This window comes from Hippocampus comes, unplaced genomic scaffold (genome assembly GCF_001891065.2).
Source record: "Hippocampus comes isolate QL1 unplaced genomic scaffold, H_comes_QL1_v1.1 scaffold248, whole genome shotgun sequence".
Classification (NCBI taxonomy): domain Eukaryota; kingdom Metazoa; phylum Chordata; class Actinopteri; order Syngnathiformes; family Syngnathidae; genus Hippocampus; species Hippocampus comes.
The window spans coordinates 1282859-1300983 of NW_017806277.1; the positions used below are offsets into that span (position 1 = coordinate 1282859).

Below are 18125 nucleotides of genomic sequence, written 5' to 3' on the forward strand. Positions count from 1 at the left end.
CACAGTTTGTATGACAGGGTAACCACACCAGCCAAGCTGATGAATTACAGAGGAGTTGGTTTTAACTGAACCAAAGAAGTGACAAGTGAACACAACCTAGTAATTCATGCATCATATATTACAGTGAAACTCCTCTACAACGAAATCATGTTTGCAGCAAGAAATGTTTCACAACAGGGGGTTTTTCAGTGTAGCAAATTTGATCTCAGATGTAAACACACACACACACACACACACACACACACACACACACACACACACACACACACAAACGGATGTGTACTCTTTATTTTTATTCCAATAGTGCATAAGTATGAGCATAAACTTATTTGACACTTCATATCGTCAGTGTAGAAAGAAAAAAAGGGAAAGAAATTGAGAAATTTACGATCAGCATTCACTTTCACTTACATCAATTTCTTGGATAATGTCTTTTATTTTGCTTCCTCCGTCTTTCATTTTGATCACTTTTACCCTCTTCCAGTGTCAGAGCTCTTCTTGTCTTAGCTGCTTGACATCCAAAGGTCCATTTTGTGGCCATTTTAGCAATGCAACGTTCTTGCTGCGTCTGGAACTAACAATAACAAATACTTCCTGGACTACTGCCCATGTGTAAACCAGTGTGGTGGTTGCTGTTGCCGTTTCCGAACGAAGCAGTAGAGGTCGCTGTTGGATTAGACTTCGTTGTAGTGAATCTCATCGCGAGGCAAGAGCAGAGAAAACGATTTCGTATAACGCAACAGGGTTTTTTTTCGTTGTATGGAGGGCAGGAAAATGGGAATGCTGTTAATGCATGAAGATTTTTTTACAATAGGGTGTATTTTCGCCCATGTAGGTTTCATTGTAGAGGAGTTTCGCTGTAGTGAGAAGAAAATGTGATTTTTAAACAGAACCTCGGAGATACAGTAGCATGAACGGGTTTTACTTTTTCTGTTTTACTTAAGGCATGGTTGTGCTTTCCCATGTACGGTGAACTCCAGTGTGATCTAACTTTTGGACGATGTGAGTTATGCAAAGGTGTGGGTTTATCATATACAGTCAAACCTTGGTTTTCGTACGTAATCCGTTCCAGAAGACTGTTCGAAAACAGAATTGTTCGAAAACCGAAACCATGTTTCCCATTGGAATCAATGTAATTTTTTTTAATCCGTTCCAAGTCAAGAAAACTTTTTTTAAGCCACTTATTTTTGTTTTTTTTTACAATTTCACACCATAAACTGTAGAAATGTAATAGGAGAGCAGGTAATATGTAAAATACTGAACAAACAAACTGTAATATGTTTTATTTCCACCAATTTTAACATTAACATAGTAACATAAAAATTGAAAGAACGTCTCTCTATCTCTCTCTCTCTCTCTCTCTCTCTATCTGTCGTGGGGCGTGCGCCTACCCAGCTGTCATCAGGCAGTAGGCGGGACATTTCGGCATCCCGAACTCCGCCAACACAGACACACGCACACCTCATATTTCGCGATCAAATCTTTCTTCAATTCTATAGTTTTGCGCACTATTTTTCTCTTTTCTTCACCAGGTTTATCACTTCCACTTGCTTTCTTTGGTGCCATGATTAGAGGCTGATACACGATGCAAAAATAACAGTCCGATATTACGTAGTTCTCACCAAACACGTCTGCTTTTTAAAAAAAATATCTTTATTGAACAATACAACCTCGTCTGCTCACAATGGACGCTACAGGACACCAGAGGGTTGATTATGTGCCGCTGTATTGAAAACTGCCGGCCGAAAACAAACGCACGCACGTCCCCCGTGTTGCTGAGGCAAACCATTCTGAAAAGAGGGGGGTTTCACTCCCCCGAACAGAAGCGTCTCACCAAACACGTCTGCTTTTTTTTTAAAATCTTTATTGAACAATACAACCCCGTCTGCTCACAGTGGACGCTACAGGACACCAGAGTGTTGATTATGCGCCGCTGTATTGAAAACTGCCGGCCGAAAACAAACGCACGCACGTCCCCCGTGTTGCTGAGGCAAACCATTTTGAAAAGAGGGGGGTTTCACTCCCCTAACAGAAGCGTCTCACCAAACACATCTGCTTTTTTGTTTTTTAATCTTTATTGAACAATACAACCTCGTCTGCTCACAATGGACGCTACAGGACACCAGAGTGTAGTGTTGATTATGCGCCGCTGTATTGAAAGCTACCAGCCGTAAACAAACTCACGCACTTCACCCGTGCTGCTGGGGCAAACCATTCTGAAAAGAGGAGGGTTTCACTCCCCCTAACAGAAGCGTCTCACCAAACACGTCTGCTTTTTGAAAAAAAAAATCTTGAACAATACAAAAATGTCTGCTCACAAAGGACGCTACACAGGAAGCGAAGCCGAGAGGAGTGAAGTGACGCATTCAAGTGCGCTCAGTGAGTTCGAGAACCGAAATTTGTTCGTCATCCGAGGCATAAAAAACTCAACATTTTTGTTCGAAAACCGAATTGTACGAGAACCGAGACGTTCGAAAACCGAGGTTTGACTGTAAATGAAGATACGTATGGTGAATTGATTAAAACTACCATATTTTCTGCACTATTGTTGCTTCGGGTTATACGGCGCACCTTCAATGAATGGCCTATTTTAAAACTGTTTTCTTATATATGGCGCACCGCATTATAAGGCGCATAGAATAGAAGCTACTATAGTGGCTGCAGTTGCACTATGGAACCACTAGATGGTGCTATGCTAAAAGGAATACAATACAGTACAGCTTTATTTATATAAAGTCGTCACAACCGCTGCAGCTGTAACAAAGCCATTAGGACTGGTCACAAACACAGACATGAAACTTAAATACAAATGGCATTACAAAACAATGTAAAGAGTTACAGTCTCTTTATATGCGCATCGGATTATAGGGCGCACTGTCAGCTTTTGAGAAAATTGAATGCTTTTTAGGTGCGCCTTATAGTGCGGAAAATATGGTAAACATCCATGTTGTCTCACTGTTTCTGTGAATATGAGAATTGATGAGAAGGACATCCAGTTGAATGTCTTCCAAACAATATTGGAATACCGTAGTAAGCTTCTACTGTTTTCCACCCTATGTAGAAGCCGGCATCTCCAACTACCTGAATCAGACAGAGAAATGCAGCATGAGCGGCTCGACTGAGGGGCCCATTTACAGCACAATTGATGCCACCAGCGAGGATCTTCACAGCTTCACCTACGCCCAGCACGCCTCAACCACTCCCTATGCCTCCACCTCCATCATGCCCTTCTCAAACCAAACGCAGAGTCCGCCCCAAGGTGGCGACCAACACGATGACGGGCACTGGATCACTCAGCCAGGGCCCTCTGGAGCTCAGTATGCTCAACCAGATCGCTGCAATGGTGAGGGCAAAAGAGACTTACTTGGTTTTGTATCGCTGTCGCAGTGATCGTGAGTTGGACTCAACATACTGTATATCTGACCTGTTGTTGTTTTTCATCGGATGGCCAAATCAGAGAATGATGACTGCCAAAATAAGCCAACACTGAGCTCAACTGATTTTTCCGTGAATTATTTATAAATGTTAGTAGCTCCCAAATGTTCCCTCTTGTGGTCGTAGAGCTTCCAAAACAGTAAGCTGATACTTAATAAGACTAAAGTGGTGAAAACCATGTCAAACAGTCAAACAATGAGATGTGAAGGATTTATAATTTCATTACTTAACGAAGTTATTTTGTGCCAATTGCCAATTTTAATGCTAAGATTACAATATATTATGAATCTTTCAACTCTCTTTGATGAAAATATCTCTTCTTGAATGAGATGTTTTCCTCCTTCTTGTTCTTTTATCTTTCCATTAACCCTTTCATGCACCCCGTAACCTGATAACATGATAAGCTGTCCACTGGAGTAACCGCTGTCCCCGTAGGGGTTAATTTGTGTGAGATTATGTCAATTTTTGCTTCGAACTCAGTTAAAATTTCTTCTGGTAAAATTTATCCAATCAGTGTAAAAGAAGCCTGTTACCTTGTGACAGGCATTTTCATATTGGTCGCTAAATTGTGACCCACTTTCATATTCAACAACAAGAAAGAAAAGATACCGTTTTCGAAAAAATTCTTTGAAAGGACATGCATTTATTAAATTTTTAAACACAACTACACATGCTTCCATCATCAAAGGTTCATGTCAGTGTAGCAACAAACTGAGGATGAACATGACAACTGCATGTTCAAAAATGTGTCAACACACAGCCACAAAATTGGACATTTAAATGTTATTGATCTCTTTTCAGGAAGTTGCAATACAAATACAAATCACAGACTCAGACGAGTGAAGTTGTAACAGTTTTTGACTGTCTCAATTACTGTGCGATAAAAATACCAAGAGCGATTGTCATGTACAAGGCTACATAACTGCCCGTGCAAGTTATTTGCCCCATGCTAGGTTTGGACCCCGCCTTGAAAACACCTGCTCTAAAACAATATGAACTAAAATTATCCATCCATCCATCCATCCATTCATTTTCTGATCTACTTATCTTCACAAGGGTCATGGGGTGTGCTGGAGCCTATCCCAGCTGTCTCCGGGCAGTAGGCGGTGTAAACCCTGAACTGGTTACCAGCCAATCGCAGTGCACACAAAGACAGACAAACAAGAATCCACGCTCACACTCACACCTCAGGACAATTTAGACTGTTCCATTAACCTGCCACGCATGTTTCTGGAATGTGGGAGGAAACTGGAGTACCCGGAGAAAACCCACGTAGGCATGGGGAGAACATGCAAACTTCACACAGGAAGGCCGGAGCCGGAATCTCACCGTGCGCCTCTGCACTGTGAGGCCGACGCGCTAACCAGTCGACCACCGGGCCGCTAACTAAACTTATATTACATGTTTTTCAAGTTATAAGTAACCCGCATAATATTTAAATGTTGGTCGGTGAGACTGCAATTGTTCTGCATTTGGATTCTTCTCACTCACTGCCTGTTTTCTAGGTAAGCCAAAGCAGAAGGCCATGGGGAAGGCTGTTAAGACACCATCTCTAACATGGATGGAGACATTGCCCCCACCTCCCCCAATAGGAGAATTGGAACAGTGTGACCAGGATGAAGAGCAACCCGAGAATGAGGACATGGACATAGGGTGAGTCAGACTTAAGCTTCATGAATTTGTAGTTTAAAACCAGAGGTGTGTTTGACTATAATGTGCAATATGTTTGTTTGGAAAAGAGAATCCATCCATCCATCCATCTAGTAACATGCTACATTTACTCTGTTATATATACTTGAGGAACCGTTGCAACACACTTTTTACCTAACCTTAAGTATTTTCAAAAGGGAGAGGCAAGACTTTGACTCGGTTACAATTAGCTACCGTATTTTCCACACTAAAAGGCGCACTAAAAGCCTTCCATTTTCTTAAACGCTCACAGCGCCTTAAAATCCGATGCGCCTTGTGTATGGTCATGACGGTAATATTTCGATTCTGAAATGGCTCCTTGCTAGAGACATGCTTACAACGCAGAGTTCAAACTTAAAGCGATCGGTTAGGCAGTTGAACACGGAAATAGAGCAACGGCAAAAGAGTTCAACGGTAACGAGTCAATGTTATAACTTGCTGTTGGTGAAGTGAACTGTGTCACTGCTTTATTACATACGTTTCACTGACATCTGATCGTTCTGTTGGCATTTCCTTGCGTGAAGCTCCATCGAGTAGATCCATTGTAGATTGCATCTTATAATGCGGTGCGACCATTGTTTGAAAAAAATTACAAAATAGGCCGTTCATTGAAGGTGCGCCTCATAATCTAGTGCGCCTTTTAGTGTGGAAAATACGGCACATTGCACTTGCTACTTTTGATGACATCACTGAAATGTTTGAATCGCAAAATGACTGGGATGGGGTTCATAGGATGTGCACAAACCTTAATCGCTACCATCAAATGACCTTAACGTAGGTGCAGAATGAACAGAGATGTCATTGGACAAAATATTGATTTAGCTTAGGGCAGTGCTTCTCAATTATTTTCTGTTATGCCGCCCCAACAAGAAGAAAACGATTCATACACACCCCCTATACTCTCTGCTACCACGATAATTATCATTAGCTTATAAAATTGTTATAAGGACACTTCTGCAGCATTCATTTTAGGCCATTTCTTGTGGCCATGTTTGCCTGAATTACGTCACGGAAGTGATTCTCGTTTTAGTTGAAGTTGGGCAATGTCTGAAGTTGCAAATTTCTGTTGACTATTTTTTGTACAGGACATGGCTGTGATGAAGAAAATAATACATCACAGGATACTCACTTGTTTCGTACTCGAGTAGTTTTTTCATATAGTATATATTCTTACCTGAGAAAATATTTGAAGGACTACTTTTTACTTTTGCTTGAGTCATATTTCTATAAAGTACACGAACAGCAGTCTGACTGAAGTGCCATTTTGAGCTACTCCACCCATCTCTGTTCATATCTAAACCATCCTTTCAAACCGATACATGTATTGAACCTGAAATGGGCCTGAAGCTTCTGGCAACAACTTTGGCTGTGGTCATTTTCTTTTACTCCCCCCCCCCCCCTCCCCAACGCAGAAATGCCATTAAACTGTCTTGTCGCTGTTACCTCACAGCAAAACTATCATTCACTATCACTTTAAACCACAGCCTCACTCAATTTTCTCCCTTCAAGGCAACACAGAATGGGTCTACAAATTCCAATTCCCCTTTGAAACAACCAATATTGAGCTACCCCTTTTTGTCATCTTACTGCACCCCTTTCCTTTTGCTTGTAGCTCCGATGAAGAGTGGTGTCCTCCCCTCCCCGAGAGGACGTACCTGATGGAGGGCTGTGAAGACATCCACTCTCATAGGAACAACGCCTCCTCTCCTGCCACTTCCTACAGTCACCAGTCCACCGCCACGCTGACTCCATCTCCCAATGAGGAGGCGCAAGCGTCCCACAACCTGCGCCGCCAGCAAGAGGAAATTCAGCACTCACGGTACGTGTGTTGACAAGGACTGATTTAGTAGCTGACCCCAAAACACAATAGCATGTCTCACACCTGTGACCTCTGTGCTACTTCCCGAGCAAAGTGAGCATTCACTACAGCGCGATTTGTCAGAGTATTCAAATTCATTTTTCCGTCTGAGGGAATGACATCATTTTCTGTGCATTGACGAATCACGTGTCCGTAAAGAGCAGGAAGGAGGAAGGAGAAAGAATTACAGTCAAAATTTTGAATTTGGGTCAGCTGAAGACAAACATTTAAAGGTTGTTTGCACACTCTGTGCTGGAACAGAGTTTTATCTACATACCTTGAATAACACTATGTCAAAAAAAAAAAAAAAGAGGTAAACGGATCCCAGGGCAGATTGTACGACTGCAGGAGATCCAGAAATTCAGTCATTATATTTACAGTATAAACAATGTACAGTCAAACCTCGGTTTTCGAACGTCTCTGTTCTCGACCAAATCGGTTTTCGACCAAAAATTTCGAGTTTTTTATGCCTCGGATGACGACCGAATTTCGGTTCTCGAACAAACTGAGCACACTTGAATGCGTCACTTGACTCTTCTCGTCTTCATTACACGAGGAAGTGACGCTTCCTCGTGTAGCGTTCCATTGTGCACAAACGTGTTCAATAAAGATTTTTTTTTTTTTTTTTTGAAAGAGCGTGATTTCGGTTTCCGAACAAGTCGGTTTTCGAACAGCCTTCTGGAATGGATTATGGTCGAAAACCGAGGTATGACTGTACATTATAAATGTTGAGTTTTGACATTTCAACATGAATACTGAATTTTTCGCACCTAAAAGCATTCCCTTTTCTCCAAACATGACAATGCGCCTTATAATCCAATTCGCTTTATATATGGATCAACATTCTGATTTCTTGGACGTAGTATTTCAAATGTTTTGGAAAGCACTTTGTTACAGCTGCAGCAGTTGTGAAAGCTCTCTATAAAGCTGTATTGTATTGTATTCCCTTTAGCATAGCTCCCATCTAGTAGATGCATAACGCAACCGCAACCACTACTGTAGCTTCTATTCTGTGCATTCTTATAATGTGGTGCGCCTTATATATGAAAACAGTTTTAAAATATGCCATTCATTGAAGGTGCGCCTTATACTCTGGAGCGCCTTGTAGTGCAGAAAATACGGTTGTTAAATATAAAAGACTGCCTTTATTTTAGATATTTAAAACGTATTTTTGTTCAGAGACATCTATGAAGGCTTTTTAGTATGTTTTTTTAAACAAGTAACAAATTCATATTCAGTGAAATCCTGAAGAAATTGTCACAAAGGTTATATTTATTTTACTTTCAATACAAACAAACTTTATTTTAAATGGCACTGTCAAAAACGCACTTCCAATTAAGTGACAAAACCAGTTGTGTTTGCGTTCAGCAGGCCTGTCGGTATCCACAGAATGTAACTATGAAAGTAATTTGTCATTCAACTTCGTTCCTTTTTTTAAAGCAGGTACCGTACAACCATAAAAATAAGAATAATTTGGTCCATCTTGAATGAATAACATGTACAATCAGTTGAAGAAACAACTATGTTCGGAGAATAGACATACGCATTAAAAACATGTACAATCAGGTGGTTATTCTATCAAATATCAACCGCACGGTGAAGTCCACTTTAGAGTCAGATTCTGTTAATATGTTCATTCATTCCCCCTTCCATGTTGCCTTGACAGCAGAAGGATACCATGTGGTCCAGTGCCAGTCCCCCAGGCACCGATTGCACCGCTCACTCAATCCAGCCTCTGTAGTCAGCAGCATCTCGGCTCATCGGAGGATGGCCCGCTGCAGTGCCAAATTCACGCCCAGCACGCCCTCCATCACCAGGGACAGAATGAAGACGGCATCAATGCAACAACACCTGGTAAAGTGACAAGAGGACATTGGGTGCACACACACACGCACGCACGCACGCACGCACGCACGCACGCACGCACGCACGCACGCACACACACACACACACACACACACACACACACACACACACAAAGCAGCAAAGTTAATGAAGTAATTTTAGAACTGTATATTCCCTTCCTGCTAATTCAAGTAGCCAAAACATTTCTCTTCTTTTGGAGTTGAAGGGTCAAATACATTTTACTGACGATTTCATTTTTTTTTTTTTTTTCCTCATTCAGAACACAGCCGTTCATCACCAGCGGAAACATGCTCTCCACTGTCCCAAAAAGTTCGCGTAAAAAAAAAGGCTTCCAAGAGTTCAGTATACAGGAGAGAAATACAAGGAGGTAGGATTTTTCTCTTGATTCATGCTCTCAGATACAGATACTGTATATGTTGATAGATATTAGTATGGTCAAGTCAAATTTATTTATATGGCCTTTAATTTGAAAAGTCTCAAAGGGCTTCACATGCCCACAATTGACAAATATTCACGACGTCCCCTGATCTTAACCTCTAGGAGGGCAAGAAAAAAACCTCTGGGGTGTGGGTTGTGAATGAGAAACATTGTTCATGTAGCTGAAGGCAACTGAATTTATTTGACTCTCGTAAAAAGACAAACTGTGCTGTGGTCAAAACATCTCATTTGCATCTCATATATTTTCGTCAGTTCCTGTTACCGTATTTTCTGGCACTTCGGAGTATAAGGCGCGCCTTCAATGAATGGCCTATTTTAAAACTGTTTTCGTATATTAAAGGGTGCACCACATTACAAGACGCGTAGAATAGAAGTGACAATGGTGGCTGAGGTTGCGTTATGTATCCACTAGATGGAGCTATGCTAAAGGAATACAATTAGAGATGTCAAATTATCGCGATTAATTAATTACAGTCATACTTAGCGTGTTATGGTTTTTCATCGCGTTAATCTAAATTTTAATCTTGAACTGTATTGTTTCTGTAGGTGGGTTGCCTTTTTCTAATATCTCTTTTTATGTGTTGGCTTCCTGTGTTCGAGTAGTTGAGGGCGGGGAACAACGATAGATTAATTAGATCAATGAATTGCAGATCATAATTAATTAATCTCACCTTTTTTTAATCTCTTGACAGCACTAAATACAGCTTTATTTACATACCGCTTTCACAACCGCTGCCGCTGGAACAAAGCGCTTTCCATAACATTTAAAATATTACGTCCAAGAAATCAGAATATTGATCACATATAAGGCACAACAGTTTATAAAGTGCACTGTCGGCTTTTGAGAAAAGTGAATGCTTTTAGGTGCGCCTTATAGTACCTTAAAGTGATAAAACACAATCTGGTTGCACTTCAATGTAAATCAAATTGCAGCAATGAATTGAAGTGGCAGTTAACTTTAATTAGGCTCCAGCACGAAGCTGGTAATACTGATTACCTTTTTTGAAGTCTTTACTTCTGTACATGATTCTTTTTTCAGACCTGCCTCCACCTCCAGAACCACCGCCAGAGGAGGACAAGTGTCAGGGCTCCCAGAAGTCCATGGAGACCAGTAAAATGGCCAACGGCTCTCTGTCTTCCCTTGAGAGGAGCGAATACAACAGTGGCAGCCACCAACGCAAAGGTTCAAGACAAAGACATGCTGAGAGTAAGATAATGTCTCAGGCTTGGTATTTTTGTTGTGTCACTATTTTTCAGTGCGTGACATAGTAACATCAAATTCGGCCTAATAAATGCGTCCATTTCTTAAGTGCAAAAGGGTGTCAAACTATTTGACTTAACCTGAGTGGAACAGTCACATTTTTAAAAGAATTACTTTTTAGTGATCCTTTATGTAATAAAATTGCCTCTTGTTTGAAAGAACTCGACATTGCTCCCACGGAAATATCAGCCTAATTTAACCAATGTCTAGCCCAGATCCGGCCCGCGGGCCGTGGTTTGCCCACCTCTGGTCTAGCCACACTATAGCCGTTACTGAACAAAAAAAAATCTTGTTTACTGTATTTGATAGCTGCAAATGGCGAGGAAGTGATGCTGTACGGTGGTAAAGCCGGTTACCTTTCCCGGAATCAGATGTCCAGTAATTGCTCAACCACAGGAAGCTCCTCATCCCGTGGCTCAACAGGCTCCCGGGGGATCAATGCGGCCAGGAAGAGCAGTGAGGTAGGACACAATCATATCTCTTCAATAACTGAAGCATCCAAGTTGTTTTGAGCACCAGCAAAAAAATGTCTCATCCCTCATTAGAGAAGTTTATTGGGATATGATGCATAAAACACATGATATTTCACTGGGCAATGAAATAACTAAAACTATGAAAAAATGATATTTCACTGGGCAATGAAATAACTAAAACTAAAATTGAAGAAATGTTTTTGCGAACAAAATAAAATAAAAATGAAAATGCTAAAAAACAAACAAACAAAAAAAAAACAAAAACGAAATATAATCCAGCATGTAGGGGCTCATTATTAATCATTTTAGATCGGCAGAGAAGCAATGCGAGAAGTGGCGGAATTATTTACGATTATTTGGGGGAAATGAGGTGACGCTTTTGTTTCTCTTTCATGGAGACGTCCAGTAAAGTTGACGTCATGTAACAGAGACAGCGGTTAAAGATGGCGTCACGTAACAGAGACGTCGGTTAAAGATGATGTCATGTCACAGCCACCCTGTGACATCTCGTTTTTATGAGTTAATATCATACATGAGCTTTTTTGGGGTTCGTTTTAAATTTACTTTGATATTGCTATAGGAAGGTCAAGGAAAGAAATCCAAACATTTAAAGATTTGCAATTTACATTACTTTGTTACATAATACTCTGTGACTTTTTTTTTTTTAATTTTCACTCAACAAATACCCAATAAATGAAAACAAAAAATTAAAAATAATACTAAAACTAGTAACAACTAACTCAAAACGAAGCAGTTGTCAAAAATAAATCGTATTAAAAACTAAGTAACGTGCTCTAAAAACTAAAAGCAAAAGTCAAAATGCAATAAAAATGAAAAATCCAGTCCTATTTACAACGCTGCTGGGCACAAGACCATCTGCGACACCCGCTAATTCTCACACAACACACTTTTTTCAACATTGTCTCGTGCGTGTACGGTACATCGTATCTAATTTGACAGTCTACTCAAGTGAGGCTGCACAGTAAGAAACAGTGTTGTGTTTGTCCACTCCTGAGAGAATGTTTCACAGTGCGAGCGCTCCTTTTAAGTGCACCCCCTGCAGATTCTCTCCCCGCAAGCCAATGTCTTTTATAGCATAGCAAGCTGTGCCCACTGAACGGATGGCTATGTAGGATTCAGTGCTTGTGAGGCTGCACTGTTTGGCACATCTTATAGAATGTATACTTTTGCTATCCAGCTCATGTAGATAACAGTGTGCTAGCCTGGCAGTCGGAATCACAAACAGGAAGTAATCCGTATGTTGTGTTGAAGAAACAATGTGAGCACTTTAGAATGTGGTTGGTCGTTTTATTTGTCACAAAGAATTATTTTGTGTTGTTGATCCAACATGAGAAAATGAATGCGATTAACTTTCATTCAACCTTAAAATAAAAGTTGACCCTCAGCATTGTACCATCATTTTTATTTCTCCTGTTTTTATATAATACAGTGCAATGCATCTTTATTTATATCGCGCTTTCACATTAGCTCTAGCTGTAACAAAGCACTCTACAGAACAGTTAATATAAAATAACTAAATAATATAACACCAAACATAAGACATGGACAGTCATGCACTTGTAAAACACTATTCCTGCATACGCTTTGTTGTTTGCAGCAGTTCTAGATGAAAAAGAAGAGAATCAAAGTGTCGTTTCACCAGTGGATCACAGACGTCATGCTCAAAATAAGCACACATCACGTCACGTTTAAAAGTCAACACAAAGCTGTAGCATCCATTTACGAAAAAAAGAGATGAGATTAGTTCACTTCTCTTGTCCCATGTAAATCCGCTTCAATTCCAAGCGGCGACTCTCGGTTCCAAATACGCATCCACACTCTGCACCGACGCTCCTCTCTCCTCATCCTCGGCTCCAGCAGCCATCCATCCACCCCGCACCAACGTAGACTGTACAACAGCGCCGACATCTCCGCTGAATAAAACGAGGCTGTGAAAAATGCTGACTATAACAGGTGCAAAAAACACAAGCGCCTTGGCACTGTCCAGCGGCGACAGTCAAATACCGCCAACGTTCCTCCCCGTCAAAATCCAAATCAGTGCCGGTGATTTTGATGATCTTTTAAGGGGTGAAGCTGTTAAAGTTTGATATTGTCACTGAAGGCATTATCATACAGCTTGCCTTTGTATGCCGGAAGAGAAAGGATGGCCTGTCACAGGTCACTCCCTGCTGGCCTCAACTCACATCTGGTGCGGGAATGGAGTAGAACAACTCACAGAGCTCCCTTATATGTCTGCTGTTGCTCAGGCCATCCCCTGTGGAGCATTGAGGAAGACCTCAGCCCTTTAACAGATCCTAACTGGCTGCTTCTTTATCCCTCGCTGGGAACATGAAAGCGCGACCTCCATCGCAATTAAGTTTGGGGGTTTTCACGGGAAGTCTGGGTTCAGTTACTTCTTTCTTCCCGTTGCATTATGGACTTCTATCTATTGCCCTGTGACTCAGAGACAGGCAGGTGGTGCCGTCCCTGGGCTAATTAGTTCCAATGGGGACAGCATTTGATGTATCCAGTACGTATGAGATTGATCAAATATACACAATACAGTGAAACTCCTCTACAACAAAATCATGTTTGCAGCAAGACATTTTTCACAACAGGGGGTTTTTCACTGTAGCAAATTTGATCTCAGATGTAAACACACACACACACACACACACACACACACACACACACACACACACACACACAAAAACGTATGTATACACGCACACACAAATGTAAGTGTACCCTTTATTTTTATTCCAATAGTGCATAAGTATGAGCAGACACTTATTTGACACTTCATATAGTCAGTGTAGAAAGAAAAAAAAGGGAAAGAATTTGCGAAATTTACGATCAGCATTCACTTTCACTTACATCAATTTCTTGGATGTCTTTTATTTTGCTTCCTCCGTCTTTCATTTTGGTCACTTTTACCCTCTCTTCCAGCATCACAGCTCTTCTTGTCTTAGCTGCTTGACATCCAAAGGTCCGTTTTGAAGCCATTTTGGCAATACAACGTTATTGCTGCGTCTGAAACTAACAATAACAAATACTTCCTGGACTACTGCGCGTGTGTAAACCAGTGTTGTGGTTGCTGTTGCCATTTCCGAACGAAGCAGTAGAGGTCACTGTTGGATTAGACTTCGTTGTAGTGAATCTCGTCGCAAGGCAAGAGCAGAGGAAAAAGATTTCATTTTATGCAAGGGGGGGGGGGTGTTTCGTTGTAGCAGGAAAGTGGCAATGGTGTTAATGCATGAAGATTTTTTCACACTAGAGGCGAATGTAGCTGATTCTCCAATTCTATAACAACTCCCATTTTTGGGCTAAGAAAAGCAATTTTGAAGTGTGTCGGAGATGTGATTGCTGGCTCATCATCTGAGTTTGATGAGCTTTTGTTGTCAGGGTTTTGTTCCAAAGTAAACTTCATGGACCTTGATTTCTGCACTAGGGCACAGTCACGCTTGATGAGACTAAGACCTTAACTTTTGCCACACAGATGCACGCATACAATTGTTCGATATGAAAAATTTGGGGGAAATAATTACAAATGATGTGTCTAGATCCAGGCCTGTATTGGCAATAGGGACCTTCAGGCAATTTCTCATGCTGCTATTGCGGCTCGCGGATTCATTTCCTATGGCCTGTGGATCTGCTTTGTATCAAAAAATAATGTGGGATTGAGATATTTATTATCTTCACCTCATATTGTAACACTGACTGCACTACCTTGTGTGCTTTTGGTTGTGTGAAGCACATTGAGTGGCCTTGTGTGTGAAATGTGCTTGTGCCTTGCTTTGCCTTACTTGTAATTAAGCATGTCACCAAGTTGCAATAATTTCATACTAAAAGTAGCAATAATTTCATACACGATTAAAAACAACATGACCACATTACACCCCATCTGTACAAAATAACACACTAAAGAGGTAAAACACAGTCACAAGTGTTGTTTGTAGTGACAACAAAGCATGCTAGGAAAACCGACGTGCGATGGTAAAGTTAGCATCAAGTAGTGAACTGGAAGTTGTATGAATAGGTTTCAAATAAGCGCACTGACAGGAAGTGCTATGGTAACTGCCTAGACGTTGCTGAAACATTGCCACTGTGCTTCCCACGTGTCAGTTGTGGCGGGCTGCCACAAATGAATTTTGGCCATCACTAATATTATTGTACAACTTATTTAAATAGACTGAGTGCTCAAATTTGTGAATGGATGATTTTTTTTGTTTTGTTTTTTCTTTTTTTAACTCACTGATCGTTAACCGGCCCCAAAAATCCTGTTCGTGAAAAGTCTACACATCACAAAAATAATGCGCTACTTACTACTTTTCAGCCAGTGACAAGTATTTGTTGGATAAATGCCAAGATTCCTCAATGTGTACTTCAAGGTAACAGCAAAACAATCTCGAACAGCTACGTCGTTGAAATCCATGACTCACTGGTATCATCAAGTTTTATTGATAAATCAAGTTGTATGTCATCTGTATAAGAGAGAGAAGAGAAGTTATTGTATTCTATTCGCATTTCCATAAGGCATTTCATGGCTGAACAATACAGTGTCAACCATAGAGGTCCCTGTGGGACGCCATGGCTAACTTTTGAATGTTAGTCTTCATTACCAATATGCACAATGGGCACTCAACCTGGATGTGTTGTATAATCAATGCAATGTTTCCTCTTGCCAGTTGTATTAATAAACACCAGCCCCCCCATAATACAAAAAAAAAACTAAACGAAATAACCCACAGTCAAAGCCCATAGTACAATGTGGACGCTCATTGAATGTGATGTTCCTTTCAGAAATGCGTTAAAAAAAATAAAATTAAAAAAAAAAAATCATATACCGACAATTCCTCATATTCATCTTTTTTTGTTGTTGTTTTTTGCAGGAAACTAGATAAGGCCATCACCGAAGAGACTTGAACCTCTGATGCCTCCATTGTTCAACATCTTTCAACTGTGGACACTGTGATCAAATAAGACTCATGTCATTGTTGTAAAAGGAAAAAAACAGACTCTTCATTGTTTTGTTTTGATTTTTTTGTGGTTTGTTTTACTATGATTATTTATGAGCTACCCAGTTCACCCCATGTCCCTTGATTTGTAAATACCTGTGTCTTAACTGTGTTCTGTTGTTGGCTTTGGATACAGGGAAAAAGACATACATTGTATTTATGAGTACTGAAAAGAAAAATGTGATAAAAAAAAGGATTGTTTTAAAAGAAAAAGCCCATCTCCTCTGAATGGATTGTTTCAATAGGAAAAGCCCATCTCCTCTGAATGTGCCAACTTTTTGGGGTCGAAATGTACATACAGTATACCTTTCTTTTTTTTTTTTTTTTTTTTGGAAAAAGCATTAACTACTGTTGCACTCTTGTTGTGATGGTCAAACAACAGAAAATATCAAGCACAAAAGGAAAAGCCAAAATGTGCAGGATTTTGCTCCTGGAAGAATGCTCTGGTCTGATTGGGAAACCTGCCCCCCTCCCCCTCCAACCCCGTGCAGTCCAAATCGAATGTTTAAGTGTCTTGGTCGCCGTTGGTTTCTGTGCAACAGACAAGCAGGGCCTAGAAAAGTCTGATTGTAACGTTGTCCGAGGGATGGTTTGCTGCAGATTTCCAAAAATGAACAATGTTGACTGGCTTTTTGTACTCTTTTTGTTTTGAAAATGTACAATAAAATGCATTTGCTGATGTATGGTTCATGTTGTCTTTGCTGAGGAAATTTTCAGACGTGCGTGCACTTATGTGAGTGGGGCTCAAAATTACAACTCAGAAAGGCATCAATGCATTTAATCAACAAGTGTATAATTTGGTGTTTCACTCTACTCAGTCTTCTTCTCCATACATAGCTCACTTTAGTGGTTTTGATTAAGGGTTGTCGTAGTAGAACTGTTTTAGAATCGAGTATTCAATCAACTAAATAATTTTAAGAATTGCATATTTCGATGACTTAATTTTAAAAGGACATAACTTACTTTACTGGCTACTTGGTTTTGGAACTGACTTGGATTACAAGTTACTTCATTAGTCACATTGAGGACATGGGTCATCAATAGCCAGTCTCAGAATAACGGAAAATGGCTAATTTTCTGTAGCTTGCCTCTCTTGATGACATATTTTGTTAATTTTCATTTATTGATTTTCTACTCGGCAGTCTGGTGGGCGAGTGGTTAGCGCGTCGACCTCACAGTGCAAAGTATTGATCCCAGCTCCGGCCTTGCTGTGTGGAGTTTGCATGTTCTCCCCGTGCCGGCATGGGTTTTCTCCGAGTACTCCGGTTTCCTCCCACATTCCAAAAACATGCATGGCAGGCTGATTGACCACTTAAAATTGTCCCTAGGTGTGAGTGTGAGCGCAGATGGTTGTTCGTCTCTGTGTGCCCTGCGATTGGCTGGCAACCGGTTCAGGGTGTCCCCCGCCTACTGCCCGAAGACAGCTAGGATAGGGTCCAGCACGCCTGCGACCCTCGTGAGGATATGCAGATTAAAAAATGGATGGATGGATATAGAGATATAAATGAGTTATAAAAACTGTTACATAAAAACAAAAACAAAAAAAATCTCCAACACGACAAAATCCTTCCTCTGCGAAGTGAAGCTTAATGAATTCAATTTCAAAATACAATGGGACATTGTACTGTGTTGTGATAAATATAGAAGTTATCTCATGCCTGGTTTCCGAGACATTGCATTTGATCCAGCGCCGCCGTCAGATCGCAGTCAGGTCATGAATGTCACTGAAAATAATCCAGGAACTGAAGGCTGAAACCTGTTGCCACTTTCGTGTTCGCACAAACTTCAAAAAATTCCTGATCCACACCTAATACCCTGAGCCTAAAGTCTTCTGTAAGCTGTCAACACGCTCTGACACACAGCCTAGACAGACCTTAACAAATAAAAATAAGTGCCTTATTGCTGAAGTTGTCTTTGGTCTTTTTCTCCCAATGTCTCGCTCTCTCCTTCCCACACGGTTCCTCATTGTGCCCGGGTGCCGCATGCGCCGAGAAGCATGAAATTACCAAACCAGCTCATCAAAAAAGAAAACAACCCCCTCCCTCCTGTTGTCCGGGCTGAGACAAACAATACATCGGTGCTCTGCA

At 40.8% G+C, this 18125-nt stretch overlaps 1 protein-coding gene across 5 annotated transcripts in view; it reads left to right on the forward strand.

Annotated features, from left to right (window-relative positions):
• Positions 1–16274, forward strand: part of robo3 (roundabout, axon guidance receptor, homolog 3 (Drosophila)) — a 161092-nt gene extending 144818 nt beyond the window's left edge. For 3 of the 5 annotated variants that reach the window (XM_019857737.1, XM_019857739.1, XM_019857740.1), the window contains 8 exons: positions 3062–3343; positions 4941–5088; positions 6737–6943; positions 8649–8836; positions 9108–9215; positions 10326–10493; positions 10857–11008; positions 15913–16274. In XM_019857737.1, coding sequence (XP_019713296.1) covers positions 3062–3343; positions 4941–5088; positions 6737–6943; positions 8649–8836; positions 9108–9215; positions 10326–10493; positions 10857–11008; positions 15913–15924 — 1265 coding nt within the window. In that variant the 3' untranslated portion in view covers positions 15925–16274. The remainder of the gene's footprint in view (positions 1–3061; positions 3344–4940; positions 5089–6736; positions 6944–8648; positions 8837–9107; positions 9216–10325; positions 10494–10856; positions 11009–15912) is intronic. The other 2 variants (XM_019857738.1, XM_019857741.1) reach the window with 2 other exon arrangements.
• The last annotated feature ends 1851 nt before the right edge of the window (positions 16275–18125 follow it).